The sequence below is a fragment of the Strix uralensis genome, chromosome 2 (genome assembly GCF_047716275.1).
Source record: "Strix uralensis isolate ZFMK-TIS-50842 chromosome 2, bStrUra1, whole genome shotgun sequence".
Lineage (NCBI taxonomy): Eukaryota > Metazoa > Chordata > Aves > Strigiformes > Strigidae > Strix > Strix uralensis.
Window position 1 is genome coordinate 116,762,752 of NC_133973.1, and position 22,909 is coordinate 116,785,660.

Consider the following 22,909-nt stretch of genomic DNA (forward strand, 5'->3'; position numbering starts at 1 on the left):
TCAGCCTTGGTATGTGGCTTGAGTGGGAGGTGGGGGCAGAGCAGCAGTTAGGAAGGACAGTATTTTACTTGTGTGCCTTTAATGTTCTTCTTGAAAGCTTCCCATCAGAACAGAATTTGGTGGCTTGATCTCTTGGGGAGGTCTTGAAAGATGCATTCTGATATCTAGAAAATCTTCAGTCCAGAGACTTGTCTTCCATACAGGCAAAAGTTAAATTCTGCTAGAAAAAGATAATTGAAAAACCTTCAGTGTTCACTTCCAACCTGTACAGGGTCTTAGAACTCAAGCAAACTCGTGAGAATTAATTTCTTGTTTCATAAGGCAGAAGCACCACCACTAGGAATTTAACACTGAAGACTGTACCAAGGCTTCTAGTAGTGCTTCAAGTCCTTTGTTAAACTGGCTGTTGTTTATCTATAGTCCAAGACTGTCCCATTGGTGTCCGCAGGATGCTTGCTGGTGACAAAATTGTAGGCGCAGTCTGAGTTTTACTTTAATTTCAGCTGTATGTTGCATTAAATGAAGCAAAGTGCATTGCTTTCTTGACTTGCAAATAAGTACTGTAGAAGCCACTTGTAATTTAGAGGTGTCAATGCTTTTTAAATGTGTGGGGAGGTTCTCACTGGTGCATAATGAGTCCCTGCTACTGAAATTGGAGTTGCTGGTATCACTAGCCAATTAGTATTGACCCTTGTAACATGAATATCCCAAGTAGTGTTCACTATGATCTGTAGTTGAAAATGTCAGTGGTAGTCTGCTACGTGCAAGTGCACGTATCTGCACTTAACACTGTAGACCAGCATTCCTCTTGCACTAAAATGCACCTTTGCTCTTCAGGTGAAACTGTCCCTGCTTGTGTTCAGTTTATTCTTGGTAGAGTTCAGATGCTGTGGCCATTTGTACTAGTGTATGTGGTGCGTTTGAAAATCTTTTCTGTTGTCATGTGAACAGATTGCTTGCCTGATTAAAGAATTCCAAAATGCTTTTCTGCAAAGAAGGGATGTATTGCTATATTGTGACTGGTACAAGTCTAATAGTGTATCAAACTAATCCTCTAACTCTTTTCAGTTCTAGGTAGATACTGTTACTGACTGAAAAGAAATACTCAATGTTATATATTTGTAGTAAATAATCAAAAACTTAATTTTCCTGCAGTGCAGCTGTTGATACCATTATCTATCCCAGTGGAAGAGACTTGGATACAGTTATAGGAGGATTCTTTTAGCCATTAAAACTCACTAGAAGTAACTGATATTGTATGCTTGGTGTTGATATTATGTTTCCAGATTGTGCCAAGGTATTTGCAGTTGCTGCATCTTTGGTCTTAGTGGGCTATTCCTAGGGCCAGAGCCCCTGGACAATTAAACTGTTAAATTTTGCCTAGATGAAACATGTAGATCAAAGAAGATGTGAGTTCTAGTGCCTTTCCACCTGCTGCATGCTGAGCTCTCTGGCATCCTGAAACAGGGGTTTTTTTGGCATCATGATGGATTTAATGTAACAGCAGTAGCAACACAGCAGGAGAATTAAACTGGGTCTTTTTCCTCTTTTTAGATAAAGTCACTATTTAAATGACTTTCAGACACGGGAGCCAAAGCTTAAATGCAGTGCGACTTCATGCAGACAAAGCTGCTTTCCCACGTATTTGTTGAATTAATACTGGTACATATTCAACAGTGGATATTTCCTTGTGATTCTGCATTTCTGCTTATTCCTCCACCGTTGGTGATCTCTGTCCAGCTGAATATGTGAACAGGAAGAGACTAAATATTTTTGGTGATTCTTTGTGTAGTTTGAGTGAAGGTGGGGTCAGATCAGGTGCCTTTCAGGACTTAAAGGTGGCCTGTACAGTAAATCACACTTTCTGAAGTCTGTTGTTGTTTACAGTTGTATGTATAACCTTCTACTCAGTGCTACAGACCTCGCTTGTCTGACTGCTGGTGGTCTGTAGAAAAGGGTAGAAGAGTAATAAATTCTCTTAATTTCAATAGAGCTCAAGAACTGTAATAACTGCTTCCCATATAGTTTCTGTGGACTGAAGATATTTGTTCAGTTTTGAGAGAAATGTAAATATTAATTTTTTCTACCACCCCCCTGCTTGTCACTAGAACAATAGCTGCTTAAGTTGTAGTGACAGTTGGAATTAAATAATGGCTTTCAAACTGAAGTTAGCACTCTGCCTTTTAGACGGCTAGCTAACATGTGTGACTTGTTTTGATATCTTTTTATCTAGTCACCTTCATATCAATGCTGTGTGTTTACTGTGAAGCCTATTTTGGGTGTGCATAGTAACTAAATGTGGTACTAAACTTCCTTTATTAGACAGTGGTATTTCTAGGTTAACTGTTCCAGTCAGCTCTATTTTATTGAGTTGTACTTGCCAGCAGGGCTACTAAAAAGCAAGGGCATATTTCTATAGTGATGACCTGACAATATCAGACCATGCTGAAACAATATCATGCCTACAGAGCTTTTAGTGCTGTTTCTAAACAGTCTTTGTCTAATGTATTCATTACTGAAAAATAGCCAGGAGTTTGTTCCCCTTTCTGTAGGGATTGCATGAATAGAGAACAAATGGAAAGGCCTTTATGTTTGCATGCTTTAGGAAAAGCCTCCAGGGTACAGGGTTTAGAAGCAAAAATGCTATCAGTTCTATTAAATGTGACCACGAGGTCTTGTTTTTAGGTTAAACTGAGCGTAAGCAGTTCTGCTAATGCCTGCTCTGTATTAAGACTGCCATGAGCACTACTGTAGGAGGCCTTTCTAGTGGAAGTAATACTGGCTTTGGCAACATCAATTACGTTAGTACTTGCAGCCTTTCACTGGCTATGTATGGCAGAAGTCCTGCTGATACTGGGGCAATTTGGCACAAGACGCTGTAGGTTAGAAACTTGTAGAAATCATTACGTGGTTAGAAGTTGATGTTACTGAACTAGAGAGTAACAAGACTGTCATGCTTCAGTGGACAACAGTTCATAATGAATTTTCATGTAGTTTTGTCTTAACAATGGTCTATACAGAGATAACAACCAAAATGAAGCACTTGAAGATAACCCTGTTGCTGATGCAGCTTCTGAGGAAGTGCAGATAGCTCAATCAAGCTGGGTTTGTCAGCCTAAACATCTTGCTTCTGAAAAGGGACTTGTGCGTTAAGATGGATAACACTACTTGCCAGCAGAAGCAACAGTAATCAATTAATATTGTACTTGCCACCCTGCCATTTTAGTAGGTTTTGGTGTAGGACACAACATTAATATTCTTACATCATTATTTTATGGTAATGAACATCATCTTTGAGATGTCTGTGCTAATTTAGATTTCCTCTTGTGTGAAACACTCCTAAACCTCAGTGGTTTAGCTGTCTACTGCTTTTTTTTTTTCAATTTGGTTATGTATGAGGTTTTAAATTTTATTTGAAAGTAAGTTGTTCTTTGAAAGAGCTTCATTGTCTTACTGCAGCAGACCCAAATCATTCTGGCCCACAGAAAAGCTGTGGTGGAACTTGACCTGCAGAGGAATTGGTGGGCTGACTTGATATGTCCCAAGTCTTTTAAATCTGTATGAAACAATCTTTTTCTCCCCAAATCATAAGTTTTGAGAAAAGATGGCTTGGAGATTCTAAGATGGGATCAGTTTGTCCTCTTAAAAAGGAGGGGAAGAACAAGCCTTCCTAACATGCAGTGGTGCCTTTAGTTGCTTTTGGTGGGAACCCATCCTGTAAATGAAGGAATACTTGCACTAAGAAACATGTGGGGAAGTGGTGAGGTCCTAGAGATGAAAACTGTCTGCCTGGTGAGAATTTTCACAAGTTACTGGGCACTGCAGTTTGAAGCTGCTAGAAGTGTTTTCTGCTGAGTTTAAAATGGATTAATTCTAATACACTTGAATGCTCCCTATTGGTTTCATTGTCTCTGTGGATAACTTAGGACAACAGATTGCTCTTCTGCAGTATTGCAACAGCTTTGGGAAATGTTTCAGGGTTTGTTTCAGTAGCTAGACAGAAGAATGTCCTTTAAACAAAGTTGTGACCTGTTTTATCTTCTGAGAATATATGAACTTCTATGTGTAAGATGTCATTATAGAGAAACTGTAGGGGAGTACAGGAAAAAAAATAGAAACAAAACATGCGCTTGAACTATGGACAGTAGCTGCTCCAGAGCTGGGCAACACATATAATGTGATGGCTCTTGCTTCTTTGCCTTATTCTGGCAAACTTTAAGCAATAATATCTTGTAGGATTCAAGTCTTGCACTTTTTACTGTGCAGGAGCAAGTCTTGCTCTTTCTATACTCTTGTATTCTGACCTGAGCTCAGAGTCTGTCTCAAACTGTCTCAAGTATTTAAGCACCACATAGCCTTTTCTTAGTTGACAGAAAGGTATAGGCCATATACAGAGTGGTGAAAACCTTACTGGTTGGAGTCTTCCTCTGCAGGAACTGTAGTCTCCAGGATCCCTCTGGGAGAGCGAGGCTCTTCAATTACATTGGGGGCTGTATTGGTTCAGGCAAAAATTGTTGCCTGCTATAATAAATAAACACTGGTTGTTTAGGACCTCACTTCCAGTCAACCAGTAATCATTGCATAGGCATACAAGTGATTTGTTCTCATAAGCCTTCATGATATGTTCTTTGGGGAATTTGTAAACAGATGATTTTTTTTTTTTTACTTCAGCGAGTTTCATGATCAAAATACACTATCTTATGTTCAAGGACGTAGTGATCTATCATAAACATGCAACTGCTAAAAACTTTGTGACACTGGCTAGGTTGTTAAAAATCCAAGTATTCTGCATGGCAGCATTGTTGAGATGTTCCTATGAATGAGCTTTCTCTGTACCCAGTGTAATAATTGCCTCTTGCTATTTGTGTTAATGTAGTTAAATATCCTTTGAAATACGTAAAGCTTGCTGCTGTCCCTTCCACAGCAATGATTATTGTCTTGGAGGTAGCTTGTATTCATACTGCTTCTGTACTTGAGAGCTGCAGCAGAACCTCTGAAGCTGATGTCAGTCTTGCCATGAAAAGTGTCGTGTGCCTGCTGGACCTTAGCGCACACACACTGTTCCTCTGGAGACAGTATTTGAGCCCTTAATTCAAGATGATCTATCTTGGTTTATTATTTTCTTCTTCCTTCTTTGTTACAGGGCATCTGATCTTTTGTACATGTTAATTGAAACAAAGCCTGTTCGGTGAGAGAAGAGTTAGTCCTTAACGTTCACTTTAATTGCCCAGCCCCTCTGCTGTGGTTCAGATGTCTGTGCCTGGCTTACTTAGTAATTGTTCTTGTGAATTGATGTGTGTTAAAAGCATTAACGTCAAGCAATACTCATTCTTCAGCTGTCTGATTTGAGAGTATTTAAAGTACGTGAACTGTGGAATGGATAGCTGTGGGTGAATGCTGTCTAGGAAAGGATGGTTTGTTGTACTTAACACCCCTGGAAATGAGACCTCAAGGAGGTTATGTTTTCTTTATCGTGATTAGCCTGAAGGAAGTTCATCTTGGAGCTGTCAATCTAAATTCTCAAGGAAGGGGTGGAAGTGCTGTAGATGGCTGTCTGAGAAAACGTAGAGCTGTATTCAGCTGCACGTTGCCAGCATACATACACTTCTCAAGGAAATAACCTCTCTGCCTCAATTACTGGCAGCCTTTGCCTCTTCAGGGGTGATTCAGTAGAGTAAAATTGGACTTTATGAAAAGTTTTGGTGAACAGGGAAAATGGCAACTATGGGAGTTGTCATACAGAAATTCCATGTTAGTAAATGAAGGACTTATACTGGAAGACTAGTGCTGAGTTTCTTGGCGCACTGTTTGCTACTTTTCATTTGAGTGTTATCAAAATAACTAGCTAATCCTTGGTAGTTTATTAGCATGGTAGTGAGTGACGGTATGTGAATGACACTAACTTTTTTCAAACGATACCGTGATTGCTTTCAGGAAAAACCTTTGCATTGCCCTAGAAACAGTGGGGCCAGACTCTTTTTAAGCTGTACTGATGTGTATCCAAACTCATTTAACAGGGCTTGGTAGTGTTCTTCCGGCCTTGCACAGTGGTCTAACTTGAAACATGACTTGCATGAATTCAGTTGCAGATACAGAGGAGACATCTCTTCTAAAGTTTGCACACCTGTTCAAACATCAAACTTCTGTAGTTAAGTAAGATTTGTGTAGTTAACAACAGTTACTTTAGGAAAAAAAAACAGCTTGTTTGGTTTTCTGTGTGTGCTCCCCTCCTCCTGCTGCCGCAATCTGTTCTGTGAGCTGCAGACCTGATGTTCTTGGAGTTGGGTACCAGGTACTTCTTGGAAGGTAAGATGTCTCTGGGGCTGGTTGGAGGACTAATCTTTGCAGGTATTTATCTTTTAGCGAGCAAAACTAGGCTATGAGTGAGCTGCCTAAATTTTCTACCTGTTCACCTGTAGATTTTAACTTTTCTGAGCTTTGATTATTCTCAAGTCATATACAATGCATCTATCTGTTGGGAGGGAGTACAAACCTATTTCTAAGTATTGTATTTGTTCTTTAGAGAGCTGTTCTTCAGAGCCAAATTAATCAAATATTCCTGCCCAGCTTAGAGCATTAGTTAGCTTTTTCATAAGAAGCTTTCTTTTTGAGTAATAACATACCTGCTATTTCTACATACACATGATTAACTGTTCCTGGTCTGCATGGTAACATACCCCTCTCTAATTAGAACTCTTAAGTAGAACTGTACCTATTTTCTGTAGGCATCTGTTACTTAAGCAGCAAAATACACAGAGTGATTTAGTATGTATAAAGCTCATTCAAAAGAGCCTTATTGTGTTGGCATTAACACAATCATTAGATTAAGAACATTGTTTGGACCAGTTAGCTGTAAAGTTGGTAAATGGTAGAATGTTGTTAATAAATGTTTCAGCTCGACTGCTGTCAGACAAATTTTTGCTTTAATATAGTTATAGCTCTGTGGTATCCAGGGGGATACTATTTTGATATAAAATTTGCCAATGCTTGATTTTTAGCTAGTACTTCTTGAGGAATTGATGTGTATGTCTAAACTGTTAACTTGATTAACCCTTTTTTTTGTCACAAGGTACTTCTGAGACGTGTGTTTATGCTCTGTATTAAAAGAAGGTTATTACTCATGAGACCAAGCAAACGTGGCTTAAAACAAAAAATACTTTTAGTTGGAAGAAATTAGTAGCATTTCAAGGAAGTAACTTCATTTATACAGTAACTGTACTATGTTATGTGCTTTAAACCTGGATGCAAATTCTCACTTAGTTGGCATAATCTATGTTGAAGTCTGACCACCTGAAACTTCTGTGAAATATCACACTGAGTATTTCAATACATGTTTCTACTGAGCATTAGTAGCAATAAAAAGTCTATAGGCTGTAGTGCTAGAAATTGTCATGTTGCCTTTTTTAGAGATCCAGTTAAAGTAATTACTGATTTGCATCAAACATATTGGGGGTTTGTAGTTTCTTGAAGAGGAAACTAGGTGGTAAGATGAGTTCTTCATTGGTTTGTAATTGATCATTTTGTTTAACTTGCCCCACTGATGCTGCTCTAGTGTACAAAATAGAGCTTTGTGTAACAAATTGTGCCATATTGGTTCTTGTTAGTGTTTGATTCTGCAAGATGCAGTAGTATCTCGTTAGATGGCTTGGAGTTGGGGATGGGGAAGGTGAGAAGGAGAAGAAAATGGTTAAAACAAATAGGTGGTCTTGGAGAATGCAGTTATCTAACCTTGTACATACAAATACGAGGACTCTACTGAACATAACTGCTTGTGGATCAACATTGTAGTATGAGTTTTATTTATAGCAGTCAGTTGTGAAAGGCAGATCATGTAGATAAAGTATCTGATTATACCAGGCCTTTATGATTTCTACATAGTAATGCCATGGGTTTCAGTTGATCTGGAAGACATATTGGTGGGAGGGAACCAGAAAAGCATCTCACAACAGAGGACCAGGCTTAATGGAAAGGTGCTCTTGACACTTCTGGGAAACTTCAGTAAAACAACTTCTTACATGTGTTCACAAAGTTGTGTTACTAGTGCTTCAGGAAACAATTTTTCTGTTTACTTGAAAGCAGTATTTTAGGGTTCTCGGTTCCTTGGAAATGTAAGACTTCTTTTAAAAAAAAATAAAAGCAAGCAAACAAAAAACTCCAAACAAACCAAGCAACCAGAACTCTGTCTGGCTCTTGCAGAACTTAGATTCAGCGTGTGGGGGAAGACACCTGAACTACAGCTGCAATCACTCAGCTGAAGGGGGAAGGGGGCAAAACACCAGCCCATCTGAAGTGCATGTATACCAATGCACGCAGCATGGGTAACAAACAGGAGGAGCTTGAAGCCATGATGAAACACGAAAATTATGATGTTGTGGCTATCACAGAAACATGGTGGGATGCCTCCCATGATTGGAGCGTGCCAGTTGATGGCTACAAGCTCTTTAGAAGGGATAGACAAGGTAGGAGAGGCGGTGGGGTAGCAATGTATGTCAGGGACTGTTATGATTGCCTCGAATACAAATGCAGTGAAGACAGGATGGAATGTCTTTGTGTTAGAATCAGGGGGAAGGCCAACAGGGCAGATGTTGTAGTAGGAGTCTACTATAGGCCACCCACGCAGGACAGAGAGGTGGATGAAATATTCTATAGGCACTTGGGTGTAATCTCACGGTTGATTGCCCTTGTTCTTGTGGGGGACTTCAACTTCCCAGACATCTGCTGGAAATACAACACAGCAGAGCGGGACCAGTCCCGAAGATTCCTGGAATGTGTAGGGGACAACTTCCTAACACAACTGGTAAGAGAACCAACCAGAGAAGGTGCCCTGCTAGATCTCCTCCTTGTGAACAGAGATGGACTGGTGGATGATGTGGCAGTTGGAGGCCGTCTAGGGCACAGCGATCATGAAATAATAGAGTTCTCTATTCTTAGGGAGGCCAGGAAAGGGCTAAGCAAGACTGACATCCTGGACTTCCAAAGAGCTGATTTTGTCTTGTTTAGGCACCTGCTTGAAAGGATCCCTTGGGAGACGGTTGTGAAGGGTATAGGGGTCCAGGAAGGCTGGGCGCTCCTTAAGAAGGAAGTGTTAATGGCTCAGGAGCAGGCAGTCCCCAGGTGCTCTAAGAGGAGCAGGCGGCAGAGAAGACCACCCTGGCTGAACAGGGAGCTTTGGCTACAACTCAAGGAGAAAAGGAGAGTTTACAGCCTTTGGAGGAAGGGGCTAGCCACTCACAGTGATTACAAAGATGCTGTGAGGCTATGCAGGGCGGAAATCAGGAGGTCCAAAGCCCAGCTGGAAATTAATCTAGCGTCAGCAATCAAAGATAACAAGAAATGTTTCTATAAGTATGTCAATAGCAAAAGAAAGACCAGGGAGAGTCTCCATCCCCTGCTAGATGCTGAAGGAAACTTGGTAACAAGTGATGAGGGGAAGGCTGAGGTCCTTAATGCCTTCTTTGCCTCAGTCTTTAATAACAAGACTAGTTGTGTTGAGGGAATCCAGCCCCCTCAGCCAGATGATAGAGACTGGGAGAGCGACCCCCCCGCAATCCAGGAGAGAGTCAGTGACCTGCTACACCACATAGACACACACAAGTCTATGGGACCAGATGGGATACACCCAAGGGTGCTGAAGGAGCTGGCTGTGGTGCTCGCCAAGCCGCTTTCCATCATTTACCAGCAGTCCTGGCTGACCGGGGAGGTCCCGACAGATTGGAAACTGGCCAATGTGACGCCCATCTATAAGAAGGGTCGGAAGGATGATCCGGGAAATTACAGGCCTGTCAGCTTGACTTCGATACCCGGGAAGCTGATGGAGCAGCTCATCCAGAGTACCATCTTACAACACATGCGGGACAACCAGGGGATCAGGCCCAGTCAGCATGGGTTTATGAAAGGCAGGTCCTGCTTGACAGACCTGATCTCCTTCTACGACAAAATAACCTCCTTATTGGATGAGGGAAAGGCTGTGGATGTAGTTTACCTTGACTTTAGCAAGGCCTTTGACACCGTTTCCCACAACATTCTTCTGGTGAAACTGGCTGCTCGAGGCTTAGATGATCGCACACTTTGCTGGGTAAGAAACTGGCTGGATGACCGGGCCCAGAGAGTTGTGGTGAATGGAGTTAAATCCGGTTGGAGGCCGGTCACGAGTGGTGTCCCCCAGGGCTCGGTTTTGGGGCCACTCCTGTTCAACATCTTTATTGATGACCTAGACGAGGGGATCGAATGCACCCTCAGTAAGTTTGCAGATGACACCAAGCTGGGTGGGAGTGTTGATCTGCTTGAGGGTAGGGAGGCTCTGCAGAGAGATCTGGACAGGCTGGAGCGATGGGCTAAGGCCAACTGTATGAAGTTCAATAAGGCCAAATGCCGGGTGCTGCACTTGGGCCACAACAACCCCCAGCAGCGCTACAGGCTTGGGGAGGAGTGGCTGGAGAGCTGCCAGTCAGAGAGGGACCTGGGGGTGTTGACTGACAGCCGGCTGAACATGAGCCAGCAGTGTGCCCAGGTGGCCAAGAAGGCCAATGGTATCCTGGCTTGCATCAGAAATAGCGTGGCCAGCAGAGACAGGGAAGTGATCTTACCCCTGTACTCGGCACTGGTGAGGCCGCACCTCGATTACTGTGTTCAGTTTTGGGCCCCTCACCACAAAAAGGACATGGAATTACTCGAGCGTGTCCAGAGAAGGGCAACGAAGCTGGTGAAGGGTCTGGAGCACAGGTCATACGAGGAGCGGCTGAGGGAACTGGGGTTGTTTAGTCTGGAGAAGAGGAGGCTGAGGGGAGACCTCATCGCCCTCTACAGCTACCTGAAAGGAGGTTGCAGAGAGCTGGGGATGAGTCTCTTTAACCAAGTAACAAGTGATAGGACAAGAGGGCATGGCCTCAAATTGCGCCAGGGAAGGTTTAGACTAGATGTCAGGAAGTATTTCTTTACAGAACGGGTTATTAGGCAGTGGAATGGATTGCCCAGGGAGGTGGTGGAATCCCCATCCCTGGAGGTGTTTAAGAGTAGGGTCGATATAGCGCTGGGTGATATGGTGTAGATGGGAACTGTCAGTGTTAGGTTAATGGTTGGACTAGATGATCTTCAAGGTCCTTTCCAACCTAGTTGATTCTGTGATTCTGTGATTCTGTTCTTTAAACTCCAACTCATGCTGATGCATGTCAGGGGAGTCAGGGAAGGTGCTGTGCTAATTCAATGGGGGAAAGTACAGCTCTTTCTGCTCTGAAAATATTTTTTCCTCATATAATGGAACACTGCATACTACTGGATAGACTCAGTCACTCTACAGATCAGACAAGTTTAGCAGCATGATGAGATTCCTTGCACTGTCTCAGGAAGGCATGTAGATGACTGGGTTGTAACTAATGTGTTCAGAAAGCAAGAACTTTGCAAGGTCAAGACTCTTAATCCCTTTTTAGGTTGGTTTTGGTAACTTGACAGCATGGGGGTCACTTATTCAACTAATTTTAAAAATTGAATGGTTAAGTCATCTTGGACACTTTTTTTCCCTGAAGTTGTATTGATGACCATCATGGGTTTGACATGAGGAAGACCAGAAATTACATAGACAATTGAAACTAGTTAGTGCGGTATACTTCTGTTTTTAAGGTAGAAGAAACATTAAGATAACTACCCAGGAAAAGTAGCCAGAAGAGATTAATCTGAAAAAGTGTGTATTTTTCTGGAGGATTATTCATCACTGAATGTAGAGTGGTTCTGAACTAGGAAATGAGGCATTTTTAAAAACTTCTGGTATCTCCCATAGTTAGCTCTCTGCCTCCCCCAAATTTGAAATTCCATGTTTTGATGAGGGGTAAGCACTTGATCAAGTGTTTGGAACTGAAGTGAAAGATTGCCTGTTCATGATGCTGAAGTTTGGGTGTGGATAGTAAATTATCTGATAGTTCATCCAATAATAAATGCACCACTGATTAAAGTGGGACTGTCAGCCTTCTAGGTCTGTGTGATATCTCTTATTTGGTACAGCTCTTCCTCATAACACAGGCAACTTTCTCCATGTTCTCTGTATATATCTTTAACTGTGCAATCTTTTGCTTTTAAAAGCCTACCTGAAACTTTTTGGTCATAATCCGTGTGTGATATTCCAATGAAATACTAAAATAAAAATCTTCTAACCTGCAGCACAGCTAAGTACAGTGTGGTGACATTTCTACCTCGATTCCTGTATGAGCAGATCAGAAAAGCTGCAAATGCATTCTTCCTCTTCATTGCCTTACTGCAGGTATTGTTTTACTGGTTTGTCTTGGTTATAAAATGAAATTGTACTGCAGTGAAAGTTGTTTCAGTTGTGGTGCTTAACTGTGAAGAATTTCTTAGATGTATTTTCATAGTAATATTAATGAGGCGTGTACTTCATAATTGAAATTAGATGGCAATTTAGGCTTTTTTCAATGTATATTTTAAAATCAAGTTACTTCTATTCTTCATAAGTAAAACCAAGAAATAATATTGTAAAACGTGGAGCTATTGCCCATACTGAGAAAAGCATGTGTGAATTCCTGTGAAACTGCTGTTTAGATAGTCCACATTATCACTGCTTCCAGGTGAATTGCATCATCTGAATGTTCCTTTTAGGAAGAGAGGAGAAATAGCGTAGAAGGCAGGTACAACAACTTTGTCTTCTAACTTTATGTCTGTAGTTTCTTCAAACCTACTGTGAGCTTAGTCTAGTTCGCCCACTGAAATTGGATGTCAGTGAGGCACAAATCAGAAAGCTTTGCGTTCCCTCTTCTGAGAGCTTTGCATAAAGTTTTAAATTTGCTACAAACTAATTTTAAATACAAATATAAAATGAGTATCTTTTCTCCATCTGTTCACAGCAAATTCCAGATGTCTCTCCAACAGGAAGATATACCACCTTGGTGCCATTGCTATTTATTTTAACAGTTGCTGGCATCAAAGAAATCATAGAAGACTATGTGAGTATGACTATGGGGAAGGCTGTGCTAAAGACAATGTGTTCCAAAAAAACTACAATATGCCATGAAGCTATGCGTTTCTGAAATCTCTTGGGTTGTTGCTGAAGAGCAGCAAAATACTCTTTGACTTTCAAAGCTCTAAACTTGACTACAATTTCTGTAGCACATTGAGATAAATCTAAGCGCTTGCATTATAGATCGTGAACAAGGAAACAGTGGAAGTCAGGACACTTATTTCTACCTCTTCAAACTTGTTTATTCGTGCTTCAGTTAAAAAGGCCTGGCTGGAAAGACACTGTAGAGTCCTGACAGATATGTGGCCTTCTAAGTTGGTCTTAAAAATGGGGAGGGAAATAAATTTAGAGCAAACTGCTTTGGGGAAAATCCCCACTAACTTGCTTGGATACTGTTTATAATAGAGGTCTTTCTGCTTTGCAAACTTCTGAAGAATAAAATAATTTAGAAATTAATCTAAACAAACAGCACGTAAAATGTATAATGCAGCTGTCATCTAAATACAGCATTTCTCATTGTTCCTTTTGTTTTTCTTCCAAACCCCAGTTTTGGACAGGTTTTTGGGGTTTTTTTGCTGTTGATTGGGGTTTGAGCCTGACATCCAACATGGGGATTCTCACTTGAAAGTATATTATATTCTTTTACAAACCATTTGGATTTAGATGATCTGTGTGACTTTAAAAAAAAAAAATACAATGTAAAGGCAAAAATGACCCAATGTATCATCTTGCAGTTCATCATGTTTCTAGCTCTGATGGTTTTTGCAATCTGTAATGAAGTGTAATGAGATGTAATTAAATCTTTTGTTTCCTTGCAGAAAAGGCATAAGGCAGACAGTGCAGTGAATAAAAAGAAAACAATAGGTAAGACTAAACAGTCTTTACTTGCACTTCAAATAATTAATGATTATCAGAACTCTTGAACAGTTCTGTTGCTTAAACAGTCGTGATGCTGGGGAATGCATGTCTTCCTGGACTCAGAGTTTCTGGTATGTTAGGATTTTACTTTACCAGATGTTTCAGACTGATGCTGATTCTGTGACGCCTGAGGATGAGGCACGGGGGGGATTATTAGAATTTATAAGTTTATGCAATTTCATGGTTTTCCAAAGTTATACAGTTCTGAGCTCCTCCTAGAAAAACAAGCAATTTTCTCCCCTGCCAAACTCTATCCTAATGATTCTAAAAAAATCAAACCCCAAACCACCCAGAACAAAAACCCCACAAAACAAACACCCTCCTTCCCCCAAAAACCAACCACCCAACCAAACCCAACAGTCTCTTGAATCAATAAAAGTTGGTGTCAAAGGAATTTTAATTAACTTTTATAAATGCTGCTGCCCTTAAAATATAGGAAGAACTCTGGGGATTTTGTGAATATGCTTTCTTGAAGTGTCACTGAAAGAAAATTTGACACTGCTGTCCTCTGAATGCCTACATCTATCCCTAATGTATTCATGCTACTTGGCACTGAATTCCTGGAGACATCATTTTTGTGTTCATCTCCCTTAACTGAAAACCTGTGCAGAAAATAGGAAGTTTATTGATGTCTGCCCTACGGTCTGTCTGTGCTGTGGTCGGGGATCTCTGTGGCCCTGTGTTGGACAGCTCCTCCAGGGAGATCTGCAGGCGAAACTGAAAATGCAGTGTGATTTCTGAGTAGAGCCCCTTCTTCCCAAACACGTTTAGCTTAAGTGTCAAAAAACTAGAGAAACACTTAAAGGAACATAGAAAACTGAACAACCTTACAGCTCCATGCTTCACTTAACAGGCGTAATGCTTGCAGGACTATTTTCAGTGAGTTGTTCTTAATTTGTGCTTGAGAAGTCATGTTGATCATTGAGATAGCATATTAATGAACATCAGAAAGCATTACTTTACCAGTTCTTCAATGTAATTTCACTACAGGAGTCTGGAAAGATGTTTCAAGTGTAAGAACACTGTATTTATTAGTCATGAGAAATCCACAATTAAGTGGCTGTAACACAGTAGGCTTTGTTATAGGTAATATGAAAGACTGCTCTTTCAAAGGTCACATAAGCTGTTCTAATTCATTTGTAGTTAGGGAACTTGTGCCAACAAACACTTCAAGGGAAGTTTATCAGAGTAATTGTGGAGAGACAACCTTAAAGAACACAAGGTGTTGTTAGAGAGCTAAATGGAACGTGGCACTAAAAATAATTTTAGGTTTTTTCTCTGAATACTCAATACAGTTATCAAAATGATACTTAAAACTGTATCCTCATATTTCTGAAGAGGAGGGATAGAGACTCATTCTTGAGACTTGTATTACGAGTATGAAAGGCTAATTTGTGTTCAGGGTGAGATTAAGGCAAATTACATTTAAGTTCTGTATGTGCCTTTAGGTTCCTCTTATAGCTGAGTGAGGTCTAGTGAATGCAGTCAGTATAGAGAGCAGTTCAAGTCACTCAAAAGTAGATGTCTATTGGCTGCTTGGTTATGTTCTGAACTCCACAGCCTGCAATGACCAGATGCTTGATTCAGTAGCATGCATATAGGCTTCGCATTTATAGTCATGTTTAGTTTTCTGAGCAGTAGCATATCTTCAAAGCACACTTCCTATATTAAATTTACCATTAAACACTGGTTTTCATTGCAGAGTGGCTTTGGTATGTAGGAATTAAGTTCCCTTTGGATTGAAACCAAATTGAAACTTCCGCTCCAGGTGAGCACCGTACATCTCCATTAGGAGCTGACGCGTGTTAAGCTCTGAGCCAGTGTTTCGTGTCTTGGATGGCTTCACATGGTGTATATGGAGATGACCAGACTAAATGTAGTCCCACGTGAAGCCTCTGAGCAGCATATTGCATAGATGTCGAGAGCTCAGTAATAATTGTTCTGGTGTCTTGATCATCTCACTGCCAAGTTAGAGAATAAACCATGAGCATTTAATACTGTATGGGATGCCTTTGAATAGTAGACAAGCACAGGGCTAGCAAACTGTTGCACAAGACTGATGGGAAATGCTTGCCCTTCAGAAGCAGCATTTCAAATGGCCCTACGCACCTAGGTGTGAGTGATAGCATTAAGCCCTAGATCTTGAACATCAATACACTGTTTTTATTTTTAAGAAGTCTTAGATTGAAGGTTTGTATTGAAACTCTGGGTTTGAGGAGGAGCAGTCTTTTTAGGTATTTGTTCTTTGTTACTTTAACAAAAGACCTTTTTGACAACGAATAAATCATCGATTTTACTCTCCTATAAATATTCTAGAGAAGACAGTCTTTTCTGTCCTTTGGAGTAGTCCTATAAAGCTGGGTTAAGCAGAGTAGAAGGTGCAAAATTGCAACCTGAAAACTTCTGAACTGTTTTATGTCTAATGGAAGCTTTCTCTTTAGATGTTGGGGTTATGGTTTAAAAAAAGTATGCTTCAGTAATTTGCTTGACTCATTTTAATAGTTGACTTCAGTAAGCATGAAAGCTAAATTGTTTTAAGTAAATTGTTTACAAGACCAAGTTCAATGGTTCAGTGGCACTTGAAGCTACAAAATATCTTCATTGCAAGTGAACAATACAACAATGTGAACTGTTCACTGAAATGTCTCAGATTTTCTGGTGAAACAGGAGGCTGTTAAGCCTCACAGGAGATGCTAAATGTTGCAGTTTCTCTCTGAGGGTTTGGGTTTTGAGTCAAGGCAGCAGGTATGTGGCTTTTTCACTTGAGATTCTGGGCTCAGGCCTTCTGAGTTCTGAAGTAAGTGGAGCTCAAATCAAGCACAGCATAGAGGAAGGGAAGGGATGCCACAAAACTCTTCCTCCTTTAAACTGCATATACCTGTTTGGGTGGAAGCTCAGCAGTTCAGATGCATCACTAGCAGTGCTTCTATTGCTGCCACCCAAATAGTTTAATTCACTGTGATCCATCCACTGTAATAGTAAATCTCAGGATTCAGTGCTCCAAAGTGTGTGGCCCAAGGACAGGAATCAAGAGATGGGTTTCTTGTTTTTGATCTGCTTTGCCAAATCTTGCTTTCTTGTTTGTGGAGTGGCCTAACCAGAGTAGGACAGCTGATACTGTATTCAGTAGAATTGTATCTTCTGGGAATTCGGTATGGTTTTCAAATGAGCTACATACGTGAATTGCATAGAATTGAGGAGAAAACTGTTTGTATTCAAAGTAGGGGGCTGGCCTCTTCAACTTTCATCTGTTGCACATTACACTTCTTGAACATCTCTGAAAACTGCTTTCAGTGAAGGGTTTGAGTTTGTTTAGGTGTACCTGGTGTGCTCAAACCTGAACTGGATTTTGCTGCTCAGCAATGGTTTGGCATAAATTTTTTTGACCTTACTGTTGAGACTAGGGTAGTATTAAGTATGTGTAGAAGCATCTAGAGGAAGTACTCTGGTAGAAAAGCATGTTCCAGAGTAGTTGATCAATGAGTGTGTCAAGACAGCAATATAGGACTTAGACACTACAGAAGCCAAGACCTCTTTCATTACTCTGTTTTGTTTTTTGTTTCAATGTGAACTTCAGCATCTAGGATTCTCCTTCTGCCAAAGCATATCCTTCTTTTCAGTAGGACTTTGGACCTGCTTGACAATTAAGCCTGAGCCTTAAAGGGCAATTGATATCATAGTGAAGTTGGATGTGTCAAAGTCAAAATAAAATGAATAAAATGCAAGGAAAAATGTGAGAAGTGATAACTCTGTGGTTAAATTGTACATAAAGATGCTTCCTGATATTAATTCACAGTGGGAAATAATGCCCTTTGTTTTAAGGAATGTCATTTTTCAAACAAGTAATACCACTGCCCATCTGCAGGTTAGTGTGAAATGATGCCAAAAAGATATGAAGCCACCAACTGTTGTCTAGCAGGTGATAAAAAAGACATAAGTATTAAGGGAAGATTCTTCCTCTTTATTAGATGCACATGCCTACAGCTGTGGACAAAAGTGTGGTGCCAACTTCTGAAAAATACTTTTCTGATCTGTGTTCCTATTCTGGTCAATGCTTGCTTCGGCTGATGCAGTTATTATGAAATTTGTCAAAATCTTGGATATTTATTCTAATGTAACTTTAAACTTTCTTTCCAGTACTAAGAAATGGGATGTGGCAGAACATTATGTGGAAAGAGGTAAATAAAATTGGGGATGGGAGGGAGTGGAATAAGATGTTCAAGAAGTACTCTTGCCAGAATAAATTTGGAGGCCTAGAATTAATGTACACTATGTGAGAAAACCCTGTGACTTGGGGTAGGAGATATCCTATTGCCCTGAGCAAGGCACCTTGAGTATCTATCTAGTACTATTTCAGTCAAATGCTAATGAGCTATTATAAGTGTTTCTGCTTGGGTAGTCTAATATGCTTCAGGCTGTAAACAGTATTTTGTTTTTAGTCGAAATCTGGAAGAGTAACTTTCACTGCAATGCTGTACCTGCTCTGGAAGTCTTAAGAGACTTATTTTGCTTTCTGTCCTAAAAAGTTCTCAGGTTTTGAGCCTAAGTAATAAGCTGTTTGCTCAAGTAAGGAACACAAACCCTGTTGCTACCTCAGGCACTTGGGGACCCATGTTCTGTGAAGCCCAGTGCCAGGGCCTGTTGAGCTTTTTCTAGAACTTGCTGAAATCCCATGGGACATATTTATCTAATTGTGGTTCTTAATACCTTTTTAAGGACAAAATTATCCCTCTTATCTAATAATGGGGGAAAAAGTACACCCTTTTAAAACCTCTGGGAAGTGAGACCTATCTCAGGAGACCTAAAAGCAATCCTGCTGAAATGTTAGGCTATAGTGGAAACTAAAGATTGCCAGGGATTCTGATTACTAATGCTTATGCTAGTTGATGCTGTTCTGTGTCCTATTTGTAGTGATGACACTGAATTGAAAGATCTTTAAAAATGAGTCTGGAATCTGGTTTTCTTATACCATTAAGCACTTTTTTTGAATTGGTCTGTGTCTGCATCTGCATTTTGTCCAGGCTTGCAGTTATTGTTGGGGAATAACAGTTCTGTATTACCCACCTTGTTTACTTTAAGGCAGACTTCTGATCTTCTTTGTGCTGAAATTAGTAAGAAATTTGTTTTCGGTGGGATCAGAGTAAGACTAGTGAATCTGCCTGTTCAAACATGCCATCTGTTTCAATTTTTATAAATTAACGTGTTAAATATTTTAACACCAATGCGCTGCTGAGAGTCTGAAATGGGCTTAAGCAGCCTGATACTCATCAGGCAAGCCTGACTTACTGCTTTGGGAGTGCTACTTGGTCCTTCTTAGAATGAAAGTCCCATGTGGATGTGACTCCTGTTAAAGGTGCCAGAAACTCTTAGGTCTTCAGTATCCCAGAAATCAGGACTTAGCACATCTCAAGTGACTACAAGTCAGGGAAGAACTGGTTGATACTATCTATTTGTAGAGAAAAAACTCCTTGCTAGTGACTAGTACAAGCAGTGCGTCTAAAGAGGGCTAAGGGAAAATTGATAGTGATGACTGGGTAGGCAAGTAATATGGAGAAGAAATAGGAGAAACTCTTGATTCTTGAGGAAGGTGAAGTTTAAAGATTACTTTTGTACTAGGAAAAAATATTTCTGTAGGTTAAATAAGACTAAAGGAGAAAACCTCAAATCTAGATAATGGCAGGATTATAGAAACAAGTAATGTTTAGTACATGCAAGTTACAGAAGTTCGCACTTTGCAGTTGAGTATATTTTTTCTATAGAGAATTGTTTACTTGTCATTCAGAAGAGGGAAGGCTTTGATACTTCCAAGCTTGCAGTGAAAAGTACTCTGACTTTGAGAAGCACTGTCTCTAGCTGTTCTGTGCATGATGCTGTTCTTTTGAATGGGTGAAAGAAAATAACAAACTAACATTCCAGACAAGCGAACTCTTTGTTTTTCTTTTCCATGCTACTGTATTCCTGCTCCTGACTCAACAGGTAGCGGTAGGCGATATTGTGAAGGTCACCAATGGGCAACATCTTCCAGCAGACATGATCATTGTATCTTCCAGGTATCCTGAATGGGTGTGGAAATGTGTCTGATGAACTGAGGTGCAGAGGACTTGAAACTCTGTATTTACTACTTATAAAAACAGACATCAGATGGCCCTAACTCTTCTCCACATCTAAAATCAAATTTCAGCAATGTCGAAGGAGGGCTTTACTAGGCAATGAGTCCTGTTCCATTCTTAAGAAAGAACGCTTCTTTAAGACTTCATAGTATTGTGTACCTGTAATGCACAAAGTCTGTCACTGAGTTTGGAAGGCTGAAGATCTGTTGCGTGAGCTTCATGGAGTCAGTTGCTCTATGGCCTTCTGAGGTTCCCCCTACTTAATTAAGGAAGCTTAAGTTTTCTTTTGATGAATTCTACTGAATTTCAGCATTTTTTTTTTGTCCTGCCCCTTGGGAAAGATTTGTCTTGCAAACACTAATACTAAAAGGCTAGCCCAGCTGATACCTAATAACTAGCCTGCAAAATAGCTTTGGACTTAAATTGTTTACTCCTTAGCTTTGATAAATCACATGTATGGCCCATCCCTAGCATGGTAGCAACAGTAATTTGTTGAGTCCTGCTCCTTTTAATTTGTGAAATACGGGACAACTTTATACTCATATACTGTCAAACAAAGATTTGCTGTTAGCTGCTAAAAGCATTTGCGTGGTAATTGTCTGCTAATCTGGATTCTATACTGTGTTGAACAGCTTGAGGCCAAATCAAGACCATTGTCTGCTTACATGAGACTTAAACAAGAGACAACAGCACAGTTCCTGTTTGTGAACATGCTTTTTTCTAATAGCCAAACCTTAGGGCACCTTGCTCTTCTCCATCATTTCCTTCTGTCCTCATGCTTTTTAACAGTGACTGTGTGTTGCTCTGGTCTCCAGGTTATAGTTCTCTTAGATGACCTAATTTCTAAGGGAAGTTGTGTTTTAAGCTGTTGCATTTTCCACTCCAACCTTCTTGTCTGTGCTATTTCTGTGAGCTTTCATTTTTTTGAAAGCTAGCTGGGGAAACAGTCTTCCTGAACTGTCACATGATCGAGGATATAAGTATCTTCATTCCATGGCATTACAATATAGTATTTTTTTAAAACAAATCTCAAATTTTAAATAGGCAGTTGCCAACCTTAATATGCAGTTACGCTATGCTTTGACATCAATAACTTGCTGTTTCAGCATTGAGGAACATTTGTTCTACTTGAGAACTTCCCTAATGTATTATACTAAAAAACTTTCTGATTTATTTCTGAACTTGCATGGGTCAGTTTTTGTCTACATTATCCTACTAACCTGCTGTCATTGATAATTACATAATAACTGGAGAATGTAGCCCAAAGTATGTGATTTGGGAGAAGCTTTGCTTGAAGTAAATAGCAATTTCTATAGCAGTGTTGCTTTGCAATTGGTATTATTCCCATGAGTCTTTAAATGACAATACTAAGTGTCCTCAGTTCACCAGAAGGCTTTGCATGCTTTGAAGGGGTGGGGGTCTTATGCTTGTATGTGTTAAATTTCTGTCTGACCTGACTCAGAGGTGAACTAAACAGCAGTTTTTATCTTGACTCTTTTTTTTTTTTTTCCCCTCATAGAAGGGTGTCATCAGGCTTACATGATGGCAAAAATATTTGAATCCAAACACAACTTTGTATGGAAACACTTCCATGCTTCTGTGAAAGTGGGAGGACTTGTTTTGCAAGAGGTCTCCTTCCGGAGTTAACTACTTAAGTTGTAATAGATAAGGTTTTTGTGACAGTAGTAAAATTGGAATCAAGCTGGACTTAATCTGTGTCTTTCTTGGATTCAGATTACCCATATAGGAGGATCCAAAGAACAGATTCTGAAACTTTTTAAAGAAAAATTATCTGGAGAGAAAAACCTAGCTTCTTACTGTGTTATAAATGTACCTGTCTTTGTTAACAATTTTTGTCCTAAGGACCTTTGAGTCTTCTGCTGATAAAGTACATTTGCTGTTAAAGCAATTGGTTACTTTGGAAAAGAAATAGCAACATCTCAGGAATATGAGAAGTGATATGGTAAAGAAGTGTTTGTTTGACTCTATCTGGGAAACTGATACTCCTTACTAGCCTGAGAAGACAGTTGGGGAAAAACAGTTTTGGTGGTGCCATACAGAGGTTTTAAATCTTAAGGGGCATGTCAGGAAAAGATTTGTGATAGAAGCACCCTTCCTTATCACAGGTACGGTGTATGCAGAGCTCCTCCATCTTAGATGTAGATAAGAACTTGACTAATGGAAAATTCAGTTCTGTGAAAAACATTTATTCCTCTTCTGCCCCAGTTCATAAGGGCAGAAGCATCTCTGGAAAGATGCAGATTATAGCCCTCGGTTTCAATCTTGCTGTATCTTTTTTTATTCTCAAAAAAAAAAAAAAGCTGACTATTAGTGACTTCAGATGTAACTTCAAAAGTCCCTCAACTTTAGAGTGATCTTGTGGCCATGACCTTTTGTGTCTGCAAACAGAACTCAATAGCAGAGAGCACTACACTCTTCATCAAAACACATCCATTATTTGCACTGTTCAATACTTACTATTTTATCTGTAGCTCTTGCAATCTGAAGCAATTTTATGGATTGCAGTGTAAAATAGTCCACTTAAGGCATTTAAATTTATCATGACTTGTTAAATTCTTATTAACCTTCTGTTTTAGACTTGTCTTCCTCTGTAGTTTGTTGTATGAGAGTGTTCATATCCAAAGACATCTCTGTAAAATGTGTCTCTTTAGCTGGCCCTTTCATGGTCATGTACCATCAACATGGATTTTTGTATTCTGCAGTGTACTGAAGTATGTTGTGGACCATTTTAGTGCGAAAGTAGTATACAGAAAGTATTGAGTTATAATACTGAGAATCTTATGCTCTTACAGTGAACCACAAGCCATGTGCTATATTGAAACAGCTAATCTTGATGGGGAGACGAATCTTAAAATACGACAGGTAAAACTGCATTTCAACTTTTTTTTTCCATTTAGGT

General features: G+C 40.0%; 1 protein-coding gene across 3 annotated transcripts in view; it reads left to right on the forward strand.

Moving 5' to 3' along the window:
- The window catches only part of LOC141939716 (phospholipid-transporting ATPase IB-like), a 348,121-nt gene that overhangs the window by 49,203 nt on the left and 276,009 nt on the right, over positions 1–22,909 (forward strand). For all 3 annotated transcript variants that reach the window (XR_012627704.1, XM_074860005.1, XM_074860006.1), the window contains 6 exons: positions 12,151–12,250; positions 12,849–12,947; positions 13,780–13,825; positions 18,017–18,057; positions 19,856–19,929; positions 22,803–22,872. Coding sequence is in view for 2 of the 3 variants with exons in the window: in XM_074860005.1 (XP_074716106.1) it covers positions 12,151–12,250; positions 12,849–12,947; positions 13,780–13,825; positions 18,017–18,057; positions 19,856–19,929; positions 22,803–22,872 (430 nt within the window). In the remaining variant the exon portion in view is untranslated. The remainder of the gene's footprint in view (positions 1–12,150; positions 12,251–12,848; positions 12,948–13,779; positions 13,826–18,016; positions 18,058–19,855; positions 19,930–22,802; positions 22,873–22,909) is intronic.